Source organism: Chrysemys picta, chromosome 14 (assembly GCF_011386835.1).
Source record: "Chrysemys picta bellii isolate R12L10 chromosome 14, ASM1138683v2, whole genome shotgun sequence".
Classification (NCBI taxonomy): Eukaryota; Metazoa; Chordata; order Testudines; family Emydidae; genus Chrysemys; species Chrysemys picta.
Genome location: NC_088804.1, coordinates 42,533,617 through 42,550,276, shown reverse-complemented (window position 1 = coordinate 42,550,276; position 16,660 = coordinate 42,533,617). Strand labels below are relative to the sequence as shown.

General features: G+C 44.8%; 1 protein-coding gene across 17 annotated transcripts in view; it reads right to left on the bottom strand.

Moving 5' to 3' along the window:
* Nucleotides 1-16,660, bottom strand: part of TANGO6 (transport and golgi organization 6 homolog) — a 94,827-nt gene that overhangs the window by 71,897 nt on the left and 6,270 nt on the right. For 9 of the 17 annotated variants that reach the window (XR_010592633.1, XR_010592634.1, XM_065567394.1 and 6 more), the window contains 2 exons: nucleotides 7,913-8,029; nucleotides 4,545-4,695 (listed from right to left, as the gene is read on the bottom strand). The exons of 2 other annotated variants lie outside the window; for them this stretch is intronic. Coding sequence is in view for 11 of the 15 variants with exons in the window: in XM_065567394.1 (XP_065423466.1) it covers nucleotides 4,545-4,695; nucleotides 7,913-8,029 (268 nt within the window). In the remaining 4 variants the exon portion in view is untranslated. The remainder of the gene's footprint in view (nucleotides 1-4,544; nucleotides 4,696-7,912; nucleotides 8,030-16,660) is intronic. 6 more of the 17 variants (XM_065567397.1, XM_042852048.2, XM_065567396.1 and 3 more) reach the window with 2 other exon arrangements.

The window sequence follows — 16,660 nt, the reverse complement described above, 5'->3', positions numbered from 1 at the left end:
ATGACTGCTCCGCTGCTTTGGAGGAAGGGAACAACGTATTATCAAAGGCCTCGGACTCCAGCACTCACAAGCATAACAGCCAAGCACTGGAGGCAGGTGGTGATCTCAAGACCCTCTCAGAGAGCCACAGCACAAGACTCTGACCACCCTGGCCAGGGCTCTGGGAGTGCAGGCTATGGAACACAAGTCCCAGAGGTCACGTTCACTTAGCCTTGGAGAGAAACCCCTTCCTGAGCTAACTGGCCAGAGAGAGTGTAGATCAATCTCTGATAATTTTCATATGACTTTACATTGTGCCTCTTCATATAACCTTGTGGTGGGTCTACTCACATGTGACCTCTGTTTTCATGGGACTTTGTATCAAAGCCTCATTTAGAAACTTTGCATTGCCCTTGGTATAATATTATAGCCCCTAAGGATAGAATGAAATAGAAGAAAAATTTCTTTTTGCTAGCAGTAGAACAAGAGCTCTTCCCCCCCACTCTTAATCAATTGCCCTGTTGAATGAATGAGGTGTGGATGAGCAAGGCATGGAAGGCAGCACCTCCAGACAGCCTCAACTGTTGGAGAGGGGCTGGAAGCCAGACCCAAGAACTATAAAACGTGTCAAGTGGGCTCATTAAAGACAAGCAGACATACTGACGGCCTCGGGGGTTAGAAGCAAGCACCTTCTTTTGAAAACACCCTCTTTGCAGCATTGGGACAACACTCAAAAGAAAGCAGCACAAAGGACCAATGGACACAGACACAGAGTTTGAATCTGGTATAGATTTGCATAAGAGGAAAGCTGCTATAAAAGTGAGGTGTCTTGCAGAGGACCCCGGGTCTCGTCTTGTCAACATGGGAGCATCGATCCGGATCGGCAGAAGCCCGGCTCCACCCCCTCCCCCATCTAACTCACCTGGCCAGTAAAGTTAAGGGGAGCAACTAATTGGTAACAACAAGACGGAGTGTGTTTGTGTGAGTGTAAGTGTAATATATTATATGCATATAATACAGTGTTAATGAATACATGTATTACTAATAAATGTGGCATTTTGCCTTATTCCCCCTGAAAAGATCCTGTGCAGTACTTTAAGTACAACATTTTGGTGGAGAATGCGAAAGGGGGAGCAAGCATAGAATCCACAGTTATTATCAAACTGGTGTGCACACCGCCAGCTTTAGCAAGCCTGGCACTATAGGAAAAAAGAGTGTAAACTTTCAGTTAATTAACCAAACTCTGAAGGATATAGGAGTTTAGGTTTAAATTGTGTTCATGACTGAGCTAAAGAGGAGAACTTAGTGTTTCTCACTCTAATCCGGGGAAGGATTAACCAAACTCTGAAGGATATAGGAGTTTAGGTTTAAATTGTGTTATAGAGGTACATACACCCTCAGCCGTAGCAAGACTGAGCTAAAGAGGAGAACTTAGTGTTTCTCACTCTGATCCGGGGAAGGATCTAATCCGGGGAAGGATTTGTATAATTGGTGTATGAACCCTCGGTGGTAGCAGACCGAGCAATACAGAGGGAAGCTTAGCGTCTCTCCCTCTGGCCCAGAGTGGGTTAAAAACATAAGATGCAGATCTTGTTCTGTTAAACCAAACTCTGAAGGATAGAGGAGTTTGGGCAGTGTAGTGTGGTTTATGTTTGTTTGGTTTTTTTTTTGTAAGTAATATTGTGGTAATTTCACAATTTTGAAAAAATGTTTAGGAATCGGACCAGGAAGGGTGGGGGCTAGTTGAAAAGCCCACCCTCCTTGCTAAATTGGTAGTGAAACAAGGCTTGTGCCCATGGAAAGAAACTGTTTATTGAAAAAAGCAGGATCGGGCCCAGGCAAGCAATAGATAAAGAAACTGAAAAACAGGTTGGGTACAGAGAGTTAAAACAGCACTCTCAAATCTTACAGCAGCAGTAACATCAGGAGAAGAAACATTTGAGACCCCAGAAGGGGGCAGACCTTTGGGACCCCTCTGGAGATTGGGAAGGGGGATATTTGGGATATTTGGGTAAATTCCTCCTCCCAGGGCCAAAATGCCATTAAAACAGTTAACAACAGTGCCTGCTTCTGCCTCAGATCTCCAGGCCATGGCAAAATGGCTGAAGATTTTAAAACAGAATTTTTTTTTCTAGATAAAGTGTTAACGCCCTTTTACTGAGAAAAAGGGAGGATTTACACTCACAAGAAATGCACCACTCAATTAGCATTTGTGCAGCCCCAAGTACCAAACACACTGTGGCAGAGACTAAGCAGGTTCTGCCATGGTGGAAGCACTGTGCTAATTTGTTTCCAAGCTTCCATCTTTCAGGCTCTGGACCAGAACATCAGGAGAGCTGGTACCAACTGAAGAGTTATAAAATACCATGGTTATAGTGTCATGACAAAGTCTGTGTTGCATGTTCTGTGTTGCATGTTCTGTGTCTGTCTCTGGTGGTGTCCTGTGCTAGCATTGGGTCCAGAGAGAGAGGGGATACTATACTAGACAGGGCAAATGTCTTTTCCTCTCTCTACTTCCCCCATCTCCATCCAACTTATCAATCACCTCTTGTGTCCAAAAAAAACTTTGGTTCCCAGTGCATCAGGTTTCTCTAATAGTCATTTTGTTGTTCATTTTTGTTCTTAATACATTTGTATTGTTAGTTACATTTGCTTGTATTGTTAATTCCACACTTTCCTCTATGCACTCTGCTTCTACTTCCCCAAGCCCTAAAGGGTAGTTCTTGGGCCCCCATAACCTGTAAGACCTTGGCCCATAATTGTATGGCCCCATCTTTCAGGTCCCCAGAAACCTCTGAGAACAACTGTTAAAAATAGGAAATTCTACAACATTTTAGCAACTAAATGTTAGTTTAAGTCCAAATCAGCTTAACCTTGCATAACAACTGTGGTACTCCTACAAAATCTTATTTGTTGTGTGTGCTTAAAAAGGCAGCATCAAACTTGCGCCTCATTTTGTTTGTCAATGTACCCAATTATTGTAATGATAATGGTTTTGTTGTATTTCCAATTATTATAATTATAATTGTTTGCATTTGTGTTTATGTTATATCTGGTGTTTAGTCAATTGTAATAGTTTTAGTTATATTCACCTGGTTATAATTGTTTGGTTTGTTTGCAACAAATACAAAAGATTTATATGGTGACCACTCAAGAATTGTTCTTGAGAGGTCAAAAGGGGGACAATGTAGATCAATCTCTGATAATTTTCATATGACTTTACATTGTGCCTCTTCATATAACCTTGTGGTGGGTCTACCCACATGTGACCTCTGTTTTCATGGGACTTTGTATCAAAGCCTCATTTAGAAACTTTGCATTGCCCTTGGTATAATATTATAGCCCCTAAGGATAGAATGAAATAGAAGAAAAATTTCTTTTTGCTAGCAGTAGAACAAGAGCTCTTCCCCCCCACTCTTAATCAATTGCCCTGTTGAATGAATGAGGTGTGGATGAGCAAGGCATGGAAGGCAGCACCTCCAGACAGCCTCAACTGTTGGAGAGGGGCTGGAAGCCAGACCCAAGAACTATAAAACGTGTCAAGTGGGCTCATTAAAGACAAGCAGACATACTGACGGCCTCGGGGGTTAGAAGCAAGCACCTTCTTTTGAAAACACCCTCTTTGCAGCATTGGGACAACACTCAAAAGAAAGCAGCACAAAGGACCAATGGACACAGACACAGAGTTTGAATCTGGTATAGATTTGCATAAGAGGAAAGCTGCTATAAAAGTGAGGTGTCTTGCAGAGGACCCCGGGTCTCGTCTTGTCAACATGGGAGCATCGATCCGGATCGGCAGAAGCCCGGCTCCACCCCCTCCCCCATCTAACTCACCTGGCCAGTAAAGTTAAGGGGAGCAACTAATTGGTAACAACAAGACGGAGTGTGTTTGTGTGAGTGTAAGTGTAATATATTATATGCATATAATACAGTGTTAATGAATACATGTATTACTAATAAATGTGGCATTTTGCCTTATTCCCCCTGAAAAGATCCTGTGCAGTACTTTAAGTACAACAAGAGGCAGTGGTAGGCCTTGAGATCCCAAACCCTATTGGGTGTGGAATCAATCTCACTCCTCTCCAGATGATTATCATTTACTAACAGAGAGCACTGTTCCCGTGCACCAATGCCCTTTACAGAAATAGGCGCTAATAAAAAGATCAGTAATACAGATCTTTAAAAACAAACTTACTCTTCACAAGAGTGAGGAACTGGCATTTCATATACACAGGTATTTTTGCCCTCGGTTTTGTCATTTTATTTATATTTTCTCAATAATTGTGGAGGTTTCCAGTCCCAGAACCCAGAAATGTAACAACACACCCTGACAAAAGGTGTCTTGAAGTTCAGGAGCGCAGTACTCCCTTTTTAAGACCAGAAGCAATAATAACGCGTGCGTGCGTTTATAGTCTAATAAGAGGAAATCTCTTATGCGAGGGTCCCCATAATGCTATTCCAGCTTGTTATTTCATTGGAGGGGAAGATCTCTGACCCACCCTGGAAGTCTCGTTTCATTCATAATCTGTGAAACAGAAATGACAGTGTCTGAGCAACATACTTACTTCCTGCTCCCTCCATAATGCCCCGGACAACAGCCTGAACCCCACTGGGTCTCATCAGCCTCTCCGAGAGCAGCTGTCCACAGAGACGCCGAAGCCAAGATGGGGCTTGGGCAAGCGGCTGCTTCACCTCTTGTGCAGGGGACTGCAAGCCCTGAAAGGATATGGAGCGGGGGATTGGAAATGTATTTTCTTTAGAGAATGGTGCCAGCACTCACAGATGTGCAAAACAACACGCTCTCTGTCCTGAAGGGCTCTGATCTGTATGTGGTGGCAGGAACACAACAGAGGGGAATTTTCTATAAATCACTTCACCACCTAATGGCACCAAAATAATGAGGGTGTAATTAGGTGGGCTGAGCATCCCAGGAGCCTCTCCTCCAAGCAGGGATTTCTTTCCCTAAATTACAGTCTCCTGGGGTTACACGCCAGCTTTGACTGTCTCACTACCAGTGATACACACAGGGGGTCTCAGTAGGAATCAGAGCTCATTGCGCTCAAGAGGAGAGCGATTCCAACTGGGCACAGCAAGAAAGCACACTGGGGTGAGAAGACAGACAATACAAACTATAGGTTACATGGTCAAGAGAGGAAACACAACCCCAATGTGCCTCAGTACTAGGACAGGTGCTGTTCCAGTACAAATGGCAGTGCCACCTAGAGGGTGCAGTCCTAGAAATCATGCAGTCTGCAGGGACAGCATCTGCTGCCAGCTGTCATATCAACAGTGGAAAAGACGGGTGTATGTTTGCTTTACTGAGAAAGGAGCTCGGGGGATTCTCTCACCTTTCTCTTTCCAAGGCAGCCCTCACTTCCATGTTAAACAGCCACATGAAACAAGAAGGGTGTTTATGGAGGAAGAAAGAAAGTGTCCAGCTGCTGTATTTCATGAGACCGGACACCCCGAACTCTTCAGCGGACTGTTCTTTCACCTCACACCCCAGAGGGAGAGGAGCAACCTCCATCCCGGACAGCAGCGTTCGTTAACAAGCCACTACCCTCCCTTTACGCCTGCAGTGCACAGTGAAAACAGTCGCAGCTCAAATGTATCAGACTTAAAGAGCTGGATCAGCAGAACGCCATACAGCTGGAGCACAAGACTGCTGCTGACGCTATACAGAGAAGCAATTAGAAAGTGTAGTTAAAGGACTCTATAAAGTGAGGATCCATACAAGATTCTTGAAAGGAAAATCTGATACTCTCCTTGCCGGTAAATCTAGCAGTATAAGCCAAGCGTTTCTGAACACACAATTCCAATTTAGGGGCAATACTGTGCCGTGCATTAGGAGCATGATGCTGTGCATTAGGGTTTTAAGACCAAGACTCAGATTTCTCATTTCACCAGACGTGGTGCACTGAATTCCTGACAGCAACATTGTTCTCAGTGTGCTGAATTCCCCTGGTTCTCCCAGTGTACAGCCCCACAGAGCACCCTGAAACATGGCCTAGTTTAAATTGCTACACGGGAGGAAAGACATGCATCTAGCTGCAATGCTTCTGTTCATTTAAAGCCAAGGAACAGTCTTTTCCCAGAGGTCCTGTACAGATTGAAATCGGGAATTGGATATTTGCTCAAGTTAGCGCCACATAGCCTGAAGAGAAAGCAACGCCTGTTTTGCCAGAGTGACATAGGAAAGTTACAGGACAAGACACTTCACCAGGACAGTCATGTTGGAAGCTTGAGAGAATACAAACTGAACTGGTTTTGAGGGAAGCCAACAGTATGTACACACACTCCGGGGAGTTCTAGGGCAAAGCACACCTAACCCGATGAACAAAGCACTGCCAGGAATTTCTATTTACTATTCATAGAGCACCCAAAAAATGTACAAGGGGTTTCACTGAACAATTTTTTTGCAAAGAAGAAAGTGTGGAGCTGTAGTCTGGAATTGACAAGCTCTGTATCCTAGCTACAAGGGTAAATGCACAAAAATTAACTTATTCCACATTATGGCTCTCACAGCAACTCTGCTTTATTGCAGGCATCACAAGTAGGATTTTTATTACTTTTTATGCCATAAATATTTATGTTCAGTGTGACAGGGTCACTGTTGCTGTAGGAGCCACAATTTTGCTGATGTTTGTGCATTTATATTCTAATCCATAATGGTTTTAACAACATATTTTTGCATTATTCATTACTCGTAAGATAGGCAAGTTTCTAGGACAAATAGCCCAGCCCATCTCAGAGTGGCGGAAGTAGCCGTCAATGCGTATTTAGCACAAATTCAGCTGGTTTGTCAGGAAGCATACAAACCAGCCACGATGAGCCAGATTCATCCCTGCTGATACAGCCTTAGCTCTGGTGAAGCAACATAGCAAGGATGGATCCACGGCACCATCTTCTCTAGGGAAGAAGCTTCTGTGCTTCTATTATCTTTTCAAGAAAATAGATTCACTCCTAGTATGTAGCTTGAGTAAAAATAAAACAAGGCTTCCAAGTGCAAGTCTCTGCTGCAAATTCCAAGCCCCATATCTTCATCCCACTGGTCGGACAAGTAGCTGGGAAATCACAGTTTAATGCTCTAGCACAGGGATGGGCAAACTACAGCCCGGGGGCCGCATCTGGCCTGTCAGACCTTTTAATCCGGCTCTCAAGTGCCCATTGGGGAGCGGGGTCGGGGGCTTGCCTCATTCTGCACATGCCGTGGTTCCCAGAAACAGCAGCATGTCCCCCATCCGGCTCCTACACGCAGGGGCAGCCAGGGGGCTCCACACGCTGCCCCCACCCCAAGTGCCAGCTCTGCAGCTCCCATTGGCCGGGAGCCACGGCCAATGGGATCTGCAGGGCCGGCACCTGCAGACAGGGCAGCGTGCAGAGCAACCTGGCCACGCCTCCACATAGGAGCCAGAGGGGGGACAAGCCGCTGCTTCCAGGAGCTGCTTGAGTTAAGCGCCGCCCGGAGCCTGCACTCCTGACCTCCTCCGTGTCCCATCCCCCTGCTCCAGCCCTGATCACTCTCCTGCCCTCCAAACCCCTCGGTCCCAGCCTCAAGCACCCTCCTGCACCCCAAACCCCTCATCCCCAGCCCCACCCCAGAGCCCATACCCCCAGCTGGAGCCCTCACCGCCCCCCACTCCAACCCCCAGCCCCCTCCTACACCCTGAACTCCTCATTTCTGGCCCCACCCCAGAGTCCTCACCCCCTCCCGCACCCCAACTCCTAATTTTGTGAGCATTCATGGCCCGCCATACAATTTCCATACCCAGATGTGGCCCTCAGGCCAAAATGTTTGCCCACCCCTGCTCTAGCATATCATATTCCAGCTCCTGTACCACTGGAAGGCGCAGACACTGGAGACAGCCTCATGAATCAGATTCCCTTCCCCTACCCCCCGACCAGCTACAGAACCAGTTGGCAGCCTGGGTACCTTTTTGGATCCACCCTGAAGAACAAGCAGTTCCCGGACTACTAGGGGTTGATAGACTCGATCCAAGACACTCTTCAAGGCCTCCCTGCAGTGGGTTCGCTGCTCTTCTGTAAGGCCCTGAAAAACAACAGGTCTCTGTGCTGGAATATTAATACAGCACAGGCAAACAGGAAAGCAGCATAGGGGATGTATTTTGCTAGGTTCTGGCTCCCTCTACTGGACCATTAGCAACTTATAAGACATCAATTGGGAAACATCCAGGTGGGTATCTAGAGACCATTCTAAATTCTGTTTGACACAGAGGGGTTTTTAGTTAAGGCAAATATAAACACAAACTGATCAGGAACAACTGTTACCTGGGAACTGCCACACACACTCAAAGAACAAACACACAAAACAACCCTGCAAGAGTAAAAACAATGCAGGCAGAAGTCCAGCAGCAGAGTGGGGTATATCCTGTTTATTGCACTGAATGCAGGTGGTGTATGTGCATTCGGTGCAAACAGTTTCTGGCTCTCAGAAACCGAATATGAGCTTTTGAGACGAGAGTTTCTGAACTGGAGGAGCTAAGAGAGACAGCGAGATACACACGGGACTTTGCGGGACACAGGCCTGGTCTACAGTACAGTTAGGCTGACATAAGACAGCTTACCTTGGCCTAACTCTGTAAGTGTCTACACGAGAATGTTGCGCCCGCCGATGTAAGACGCCCACTACACTGACCTAATAACTCCACCTCTGCGAGAGGCGTAGCACTCAGGTCGATGTAGTAGGGTGAGACAGTGCCTGTGTAGTCACTGCGTTACTTACATTGGCTGTCGGCCCAGCGCGGGACTCACAGCTGGAGCCTTGACAGCACAGAGCCCTGCTGTTGGGTGGCTGCCAACCCGGAGCCCCGCTGCCACCACCCAGTGAGGGATTGGGCAGGGGGGAGGGGGAAGAAGCCTGGGCTTGGGCTCTCCTCCCCCCCTCCCCTCCCTGGGAGGTGGCAGCGGGGCTCGGGGTTGTCAATCCCTCCTCCCGGGTGTCAGCCCTGGCAGCGGAGCTCACAATGGGAACACCCCACCCCCACCCCAGGGCTGACAGTCTAAGCTGTGAGACCCACCCCGGGGCTCAATTTCATAGCAAGGAGTCTACCAGCAGTGAAATTGACGTTCTTGTCAGTTTCAGGGCTGCAATTATTTCACATTTCCTCTCTGGCTCTGGTTGTCAGCCCCAAGGCAGGAGTCCAGCTGACAGCCAGAGAGGAAAGGTGAAATAATAGCAGCCGTGAAACCGACAAGAATGTCAGCTGTGAAATGGAGCCCTGTGCCTGGCTCACAACTGGTGCTGTCAGCCCTGCGGTGGGAGGAGGGCTCCAGCTGTAAACCCTGTGTGGCTATTAGTGCCCCAAACTCCGGCTGTCAGTGCCCCACAATGCCCCACTTCCGTCGGTGCAAGCGCTCCTGGGGAGGATGCACACCACCGGCAGAAGGAGGGTAGTGTGGACACCAACAGCCGATTTAATTACTGTGTTGGCTGCAGGTTGACCTAATTTTGTAGTGTAGACAAGCCCAAAGTAAAGTGGTTCCACGCCCCACAATGACAGCCTCTATTTGTTAGTCTCTAAGGTGCCACAAGTACTCCTGTTCTTTTTGAGGAGGAAAGTCTCAGGGAAGGGGAACATCAAGCTGGAGCGGAGGGAAACAATCCCACAGTTGGGACCCTCCTTCCAGATTATGTCAAAGTATTCTTTCACACTGAGGATACCTTTCCGGGGTGGAGGGCCCCTGTTATTAGGAAGAGACAGGTAATAGTAACGGGAGATTTGATTATTAGAAATATAAATAGTGGGGTTTTGATGACCAGGAGAACCATATGGTGAATTGCCTGCCGGATGCAAAGGTTGTGGACCTCTCAAGACATTTAGACAGCCTTATGCATAGGGTTGGAGAGGAGCTGGTGGTCATGGTACATGTAGGGAACACTGACAGGGAAAGGTAGGAGAGGGATCCTGGAGACCAAATTTAGTCAGCTATGTACGAGATTTCAGGACTTCCATGGTAGCATTCTCTGAAATGTTTCCAGTGCCACACGCAGGGCCAGTTAAACAGGCAGAACTACAGGGTCTCAATGAGTGGATGAGACAATGGTGTTCAGAGGAGGGATTTAGGTTTATTAGGAACTGGGGAATCTTTTGGGAAAGGAGAAGCCTATTCAGGAAGGATGGGCTCCACCTAAACCAAAATGGAACCAGATTGCTGGTATGTAAAATTAAAAAGGTCAGAGAGGAGTTTTTAAACTAAGGAGTGCGGGAAACTGATAGGTGCAGAGAAGCACATGGTTCATACATCCCGCATGGGAGGATTTATTAAAGGGAATATTCTATATCCTAGTAAAGAGGAGAGGATAGTAGTAGTCAAAATACAGGTAGGAACTGAAGAGAAACAGACAACAAAAAAGAGTCCCATTCAATTACATCACTCAAAGGCAGTCTAATTTTATAAGTGCTTGGATACAAATGCAAGAAATCTAAATAGTAAGATGGGTGAACTTGACCACCTGGTATTAAATGAGGATACTGATATAATGGGAATCATAGAAACTTGATAGAATGATCACCACCAATGGGACCCAGTAATATCAGGGTACAAAATATATAGGAATGTCAGAGTGGGTCACACTGGTGGGGAAGTGGCACTATATGTGAAAGAAAGCATAGAGTCAAATACAGTAAAAGTCATAAATGAATTAAAACAGTACCATAGAATCTCTATGGATAGAAATTCCATGCTTGAATAATAAGAGTATATCAATAGGATTATACTACCAACCACCTGACCAGGATGGTGACAATGATTGTGAAATGCTCAGGGAGATTAGAGAGGCTACAAAACAGAATACCCAGTAATAATGGGGGATTTCAACTATCCACATATTGACTAGGAACATGTTGCCTCAGAAATAAAATGTCTAGACACCAGTAATGGCTGCTTCTTGGAGCAGTTAGTCCTGGATCCCATAGGGAGAGAAGCAATTCTTGATTTAGTCCTAAGTGGGGGACAGGATCTGGTCCAAGAAATGAATATAACTGAACCGCTTGGTAATAGTGACCATAATGTAATTAAATTTAACATTCTTATAGGGCGGAAAATACCAAAGAAACCCATCACAGTAGCATTTAGCTTCAAAAAGAGACCTACACAAAAACGAGGAGGCTAGTTAAATGGAACAGTCACAAGAGCGAAATGCCTGTAAGCCGCATAAAAACTTTATAAAAACATAGTAATAGAGACCCAAACTAAATGTCTACCTCAAATGAAAGAAAAACAGTAAGAGGACCCAAAAAATTGCCAGCATGGCTAAACAACAGAGTCAACGAAGTGGTTAGAGACAAAAAGACATCCTTTAGAAATGGGAAATCAACTCCTGCTGAGGACAATAGAAAGAAAAAAGAAGAACAGGAGGACTTGTGGCACCTTAGAGACTAACAAATTTATTAGAGCATAAGCTTTCGTGGACTACAGCCCACTTCTTCGGATGCATATAGAATGGAACATATATTGAGGAGATATATATACACACATACAGAGAGCATAAACAGGTGGGAGTTGTCTTACCACCTCTGAGAGGCCAATTAATTAAGAGAAAAAAAACTTTTGAAGTGATAATCAAGCTAGCCCAGTACAGACAGTTAGATAACAAGTGTGAGAATACTTACAAGGGGAGATAGATTCAATGTTTGTAATGGCTCAACCATTCCCAGTCCTTATTCAAACCAGAGTTGATTGTGTCTAGTTTGCATATCAATTCTAGCTCAGCAGTTTCTCGTTGGAGTCTGTTTTTGAAGTTTTTCTGTTGTAATATAGCCACCCGCAGGTCTGTCACTGAATGACCAGACAGGTTAAAGTGTTCTCCCACTGGTTTTTGAGTATTTTGATTCCTGATGTCAGATTTGTGTCCATTAATTCTTTTGCGTAGAGACTGTCCGGTTTGGCCAATGTACATGGCAGAGGGGCATTGCTGGCACATGATGGCATATATCACATTGGTAGATGTGCAGGTGAACGAGCCCCTGATGGTATGGCTGATGTGATTAGGTCCCTCGGATAGAGACAAGCACCTACAAGATCTCTATCAAGCATTCTTAAAACTACAATACCCACCTGCTGAAGTGAAAAAACAGATTGACAGAGCCAGACGAGTACCCAGAAGTCACCTCCTACAAGACAGGCCCAACAAAGAAAATAACAGAACACCACTAGCTGTCACCTTCAGCCCCCAACTAAAACCTCTCCAGCGCATCATCAGAGATCTACAACCTATCCTGAAAGATGATCCTTTACTCTCACAGATCTTGGGAGACAGACCTGTCCTCGCTTACAGACAACCCCCCAACCTAAAGCAAATACTCACCAGCAACCACACATCACTGAACAAAACCACTAACCCAGGAACCTATCCTTGTAACAAACCCCGATGTCAACTCTGTCCACATATCTATTCCAGTGACATCATCATAGGACCTAATCACATCAGCCATACCATCAGGGGCTCGTTCACCTGCACATCTACCAATGTGATATATGCCATCATGTGCCAGCAATGCCCCTCTGCCATGTACATTGGCCAAACCGGACAGTCTCTACGCAAAAGAATTAATGGACACAAATCTGACATCAGGAATCAAAATACTCAAAAACCAGTGGGAGAACACTTTAACCTGTCTGGTCATTCAGTGACAGACCTGCGGGTGGCTATATTACAACAGAAAAACTTCAAAAACAGACTCCAACGAGAAACTGCTGAGCTAGAATTGATATGCAAACTAGACACAATCAACTCTGGTTTGAATAAGGACTGGGAATGGTTGAGCCATTACAAACATTGAATCTATCTCCCCTTGTAAGTATTCTCACACTTGTTATCTAACTGTCTGTACTGGGCTAGCTTGATTATCACTTCAAAAGTTTTTTTTCTCTTAATTAATTGGCCTCTCAGAGGTGGTAAGACAACTCCCACCTGTTTATGCTCTCTGTATGTGTGTATATATATCTCCTCAATATATGTTCCATTCTATATGCATCCGAAGAAGTGGGCTGTAGTCCACGAAAGCTTATGCTCTAATAAATTTGTTAGTCTCTAAGGTGCCACAAGTCCTCCTGTTCTTCTTTTTGCGGATACAGACTAACACGGCTGCTACTCTGAAGTAGAAAGAAACAAACTCTGGCAAATCCAGGCAGGCCAAAAAAGAATTTGAAGAACAACTAACCGAAGACACACAAGCTAACAACAAACATGTTTTTAATTACACCAGAAGCAGGAAGCCTGGCAAACGATCAGTGGGGCCATTGAATGAACAAGGCGCTAAAGGAGCATTCAAGGAAGACAAGGCTGTTGTTGAGAAACGAAATGAATTCTCTGCATGGGTCTTCACTGCAGAGGATGTGAGGGAGATTCTCACACCTGAGTCATTCTTTTTAGGTGACAAATCTGAGGAACTGTCCCAGATTGCGATGTCAGTAGAGATGTTTTTGGAACAAATTGATAAATTAAACACTAAGTCACCAGGAACAGATGGGATTCACCCAAGAGTTCTAAAAGAACTCAAATATGAAATTGCAGAACTAACTGTGGTGTGTAACATTTCACTTAAAACAGCCTCTGTACCAGATGACAGGCAAATAGCTAATGTAACGCCTATTTTTAAAAAAGGCTCCAGAGGAGATCCTGGCAATTACAGGCCAGTAAGCTTCACTCAGTACTGGGCAAACTGGTTGAAACTTAGTAAAGAACACAATTATCAGACAGATAGGTGAACACGATATGTTGGGGGAAAGAGTCCGCATGGCTTTTGAAAAGGGAAACCATGCCCTATCAATCTCTTAGAATTCTCTAAGAGAGTCAACAAACACGTGGACAAGGGTAATCCAGTGGATATAGTGTACTTAGACTTTCAGAAAGCCCTTGACGAGGTCCCTCACCAACAGCTCTTAAGCAAAAGAGGCAGTCATGGGATAAGAGGGAAAGTCCTTTCAGTAAATGGTTAAAAGCTACGGAAAAAAGGGTAGGAATAAATGGTCAGTTTTCCTGGTGGTGAAGAGTAAATAATGGCATCCCCAAAGGAACCAGTGCTGTTCAACATATTCACAAACAACTTGGAAAAAGGGGGCAAACAGCAAGGTGGCAAAGTTTGCACACGATACAAAAGTATCAAGATAGTCAAGTCCAAACCAGATTGCGAACAGTTACAAAAGAGTCTCACAAAACTGAATGACTGGGCAACAAAATGGCAGATGAAATTCAATGTTGATAAATGCAAAGTAATGCACATTGGAAAACATAATCCCAACTCTACATACACATGGATGGGGTCTAAATTAGCTGTTGCCACTCAAGAAAGAGATCTTGGAGGCTTTGTGGATAGTTCTCTGAAAACATTCTGCTCAATGTGCAGCAGCAGTCAAAAAAGCAAACAGAATTGTAGGAAACATTAGGAAAGAGATCGATAAGACAGAAAATATCATAATGCCACTCTATAAATCCATGGTACGCCCACACCTTCAATACTGCACACAGATCGGTTGCCCCATCTAAAAACAGATATATTAGAATTGGAAAAAGTACAGAGAAGGGCAACAAAAATTATTAGGAATACGGAACAGCTTCCATGTGAGAAGAAATTAAAGGACTGTTCAGTTTAGAAAAGAGACTAAGGGGGGATATGATAGAGATCTATACAATCATGAATGCTATGGAGAAAGTGAATAAGGAAGTGTTATTTACCCCATCACATAAAACAAGAACTGGGGGTCACCCATTAATAGGCAGTAGTTTTAAAACAAACAAAAGAAAGCACTTCTTCACACAACACACAGTCAACCTGTGGAACTTGTTGCCAGGGGATGTTGTGCAGGCCAAAAGAATAACTGGGTTCAAAAAAAGAATTAAATAAAGTTCATGGAGGACAGGTCCATCAATGGCTACTAGCCAAGATGGTCAGGGAATGCAGCCCCATGCCATAGGTGTCCCTAAGCCTTTGACTGCCAGGTGCTGGGACTGGACAACAGTGGATGGATCACTCCATAAACTACCTTGTTCTGTTCACTCCCTCTGAAGCCTCTGGCACTGGCCACTGTCAGAAGACAGGATACTGAGCTAGATGGACCACTGGTCCATCCCAGTATGGCCATTCTTATAGATTCATAGACTCTAGGACTGGAAGGAACCTCGAGAGATCATCGAATCCAGTCCCCTGCCCTCATGGCAGGACCAAATACTGTCTAGACCATCCCTGATAGACATTTATCTAACCTACTCTTAAATATCTCCAGAGACGGAGATTCCACAACCTCCCTAGGCAATTTATTCCAATGTTTAACCACCCTGACAGTTAGGAACTTTTTCCTAATATCCAACCTAAACCTCCCTTGCTGCAGTTTAAGCCCATTGCTTCTTGTTCTATCCTTAGAAGCTAAGATGAAGAAGTTTTCTCCCACCTCCTTATGACACCCTTTTAGATACCTGAAAACTGCTATCATGTCCCCTCTCAGTCTTCTCTTTTCCAAACTAAACAAACCCAATTCTTTCAGCCTTCCTTCATAGGTCATGTTCTCTAGACCTTGAATCATTCTTGTTGCTCTTTTCTGGACCCTCTCCAATTTCTCCACATCTTTCTTAAAATGCAGGGCCCAGAACTGGACACAATACTCCAGCTGAGGCCTAACCAGCGCAGAGTAGAGCGGAAGAATGACTTCTCGTGTCTTGCTTACAACACACCTGTTAATGCATCCCAGAATCATGTTTGCTTTTTTTGCAACTGCATCACACTGTTGACTCATATTTAGCTTGTGGTCCACTATAACCCCTAGATCCCTTTCTGCCATACTCCTTCCTAGACAGTCTCTTCCCATTCTGTATGTGTGTGTTGAGATGAGCTCCTGTCTGCATCCTGTAAAACTTGCCCATACCGGTATTGCCCTGGCCTCTTCTTTTGTCATTCAGCGTTGCACGCATTCTAAAACAATATGCATTTCCTCACCTTTTGGGGGCGAAGCCAGACTTTGAGGCACCTGCTCCCCTACTTGGTGTAAACTTTGCTTGTGCCAATCAGAAACGAACACAAACAGGTTTTGAGCCCCGTCCCCTATGACACTTCTATGATGTCATAGTTGGTACTTTATGGGCCTGCCTGCCATGTGCAGGCAGGGAGAGGAGAAAGAAAAACGAATCCTGTGTATCCTGTGTACACCCGTAACCGAGCCTGATCACCTCGAAGCCTCTCTCTCAGCTCACGTGTTTCAAACAGAGTTTCTATGTTTGCCGGTTGTTATGCGTTGGTTTGTATTTGTAAGTATCAGTTATTACTAAATGCTGCATCTTTGTTTATAAATATTGTTAGTAGATATTTTAGTCATTGTGCGTTTTAAGTTTCATTAACTCTATTAGCTAATCAAACGCTGCTCCCTTACCCCTTATAATTATCCCCAATAAAACTTTAAATTGATTAATTTTAGTTGTGTGTGTGTGTGTCTGCAGTTTGCATCGTGACCCATACTCTCCTTGCATCCCCTACCAATATAGTCTATTGCCACGTGCAGCCCGGTAAATAACAGGCCTGCATTTTCTTTCGCCCCTGCGTGCCCGTGGCAATCCACAGTGTGAAACTGATTTTTCCTTCCTAAGTGGAGCACTTTGCATTTGTCTTTATTAAACTTCATCCTGTTTGCCTCAAACCATTTCTCCAATTTGTCCAGATCATTTTGAATT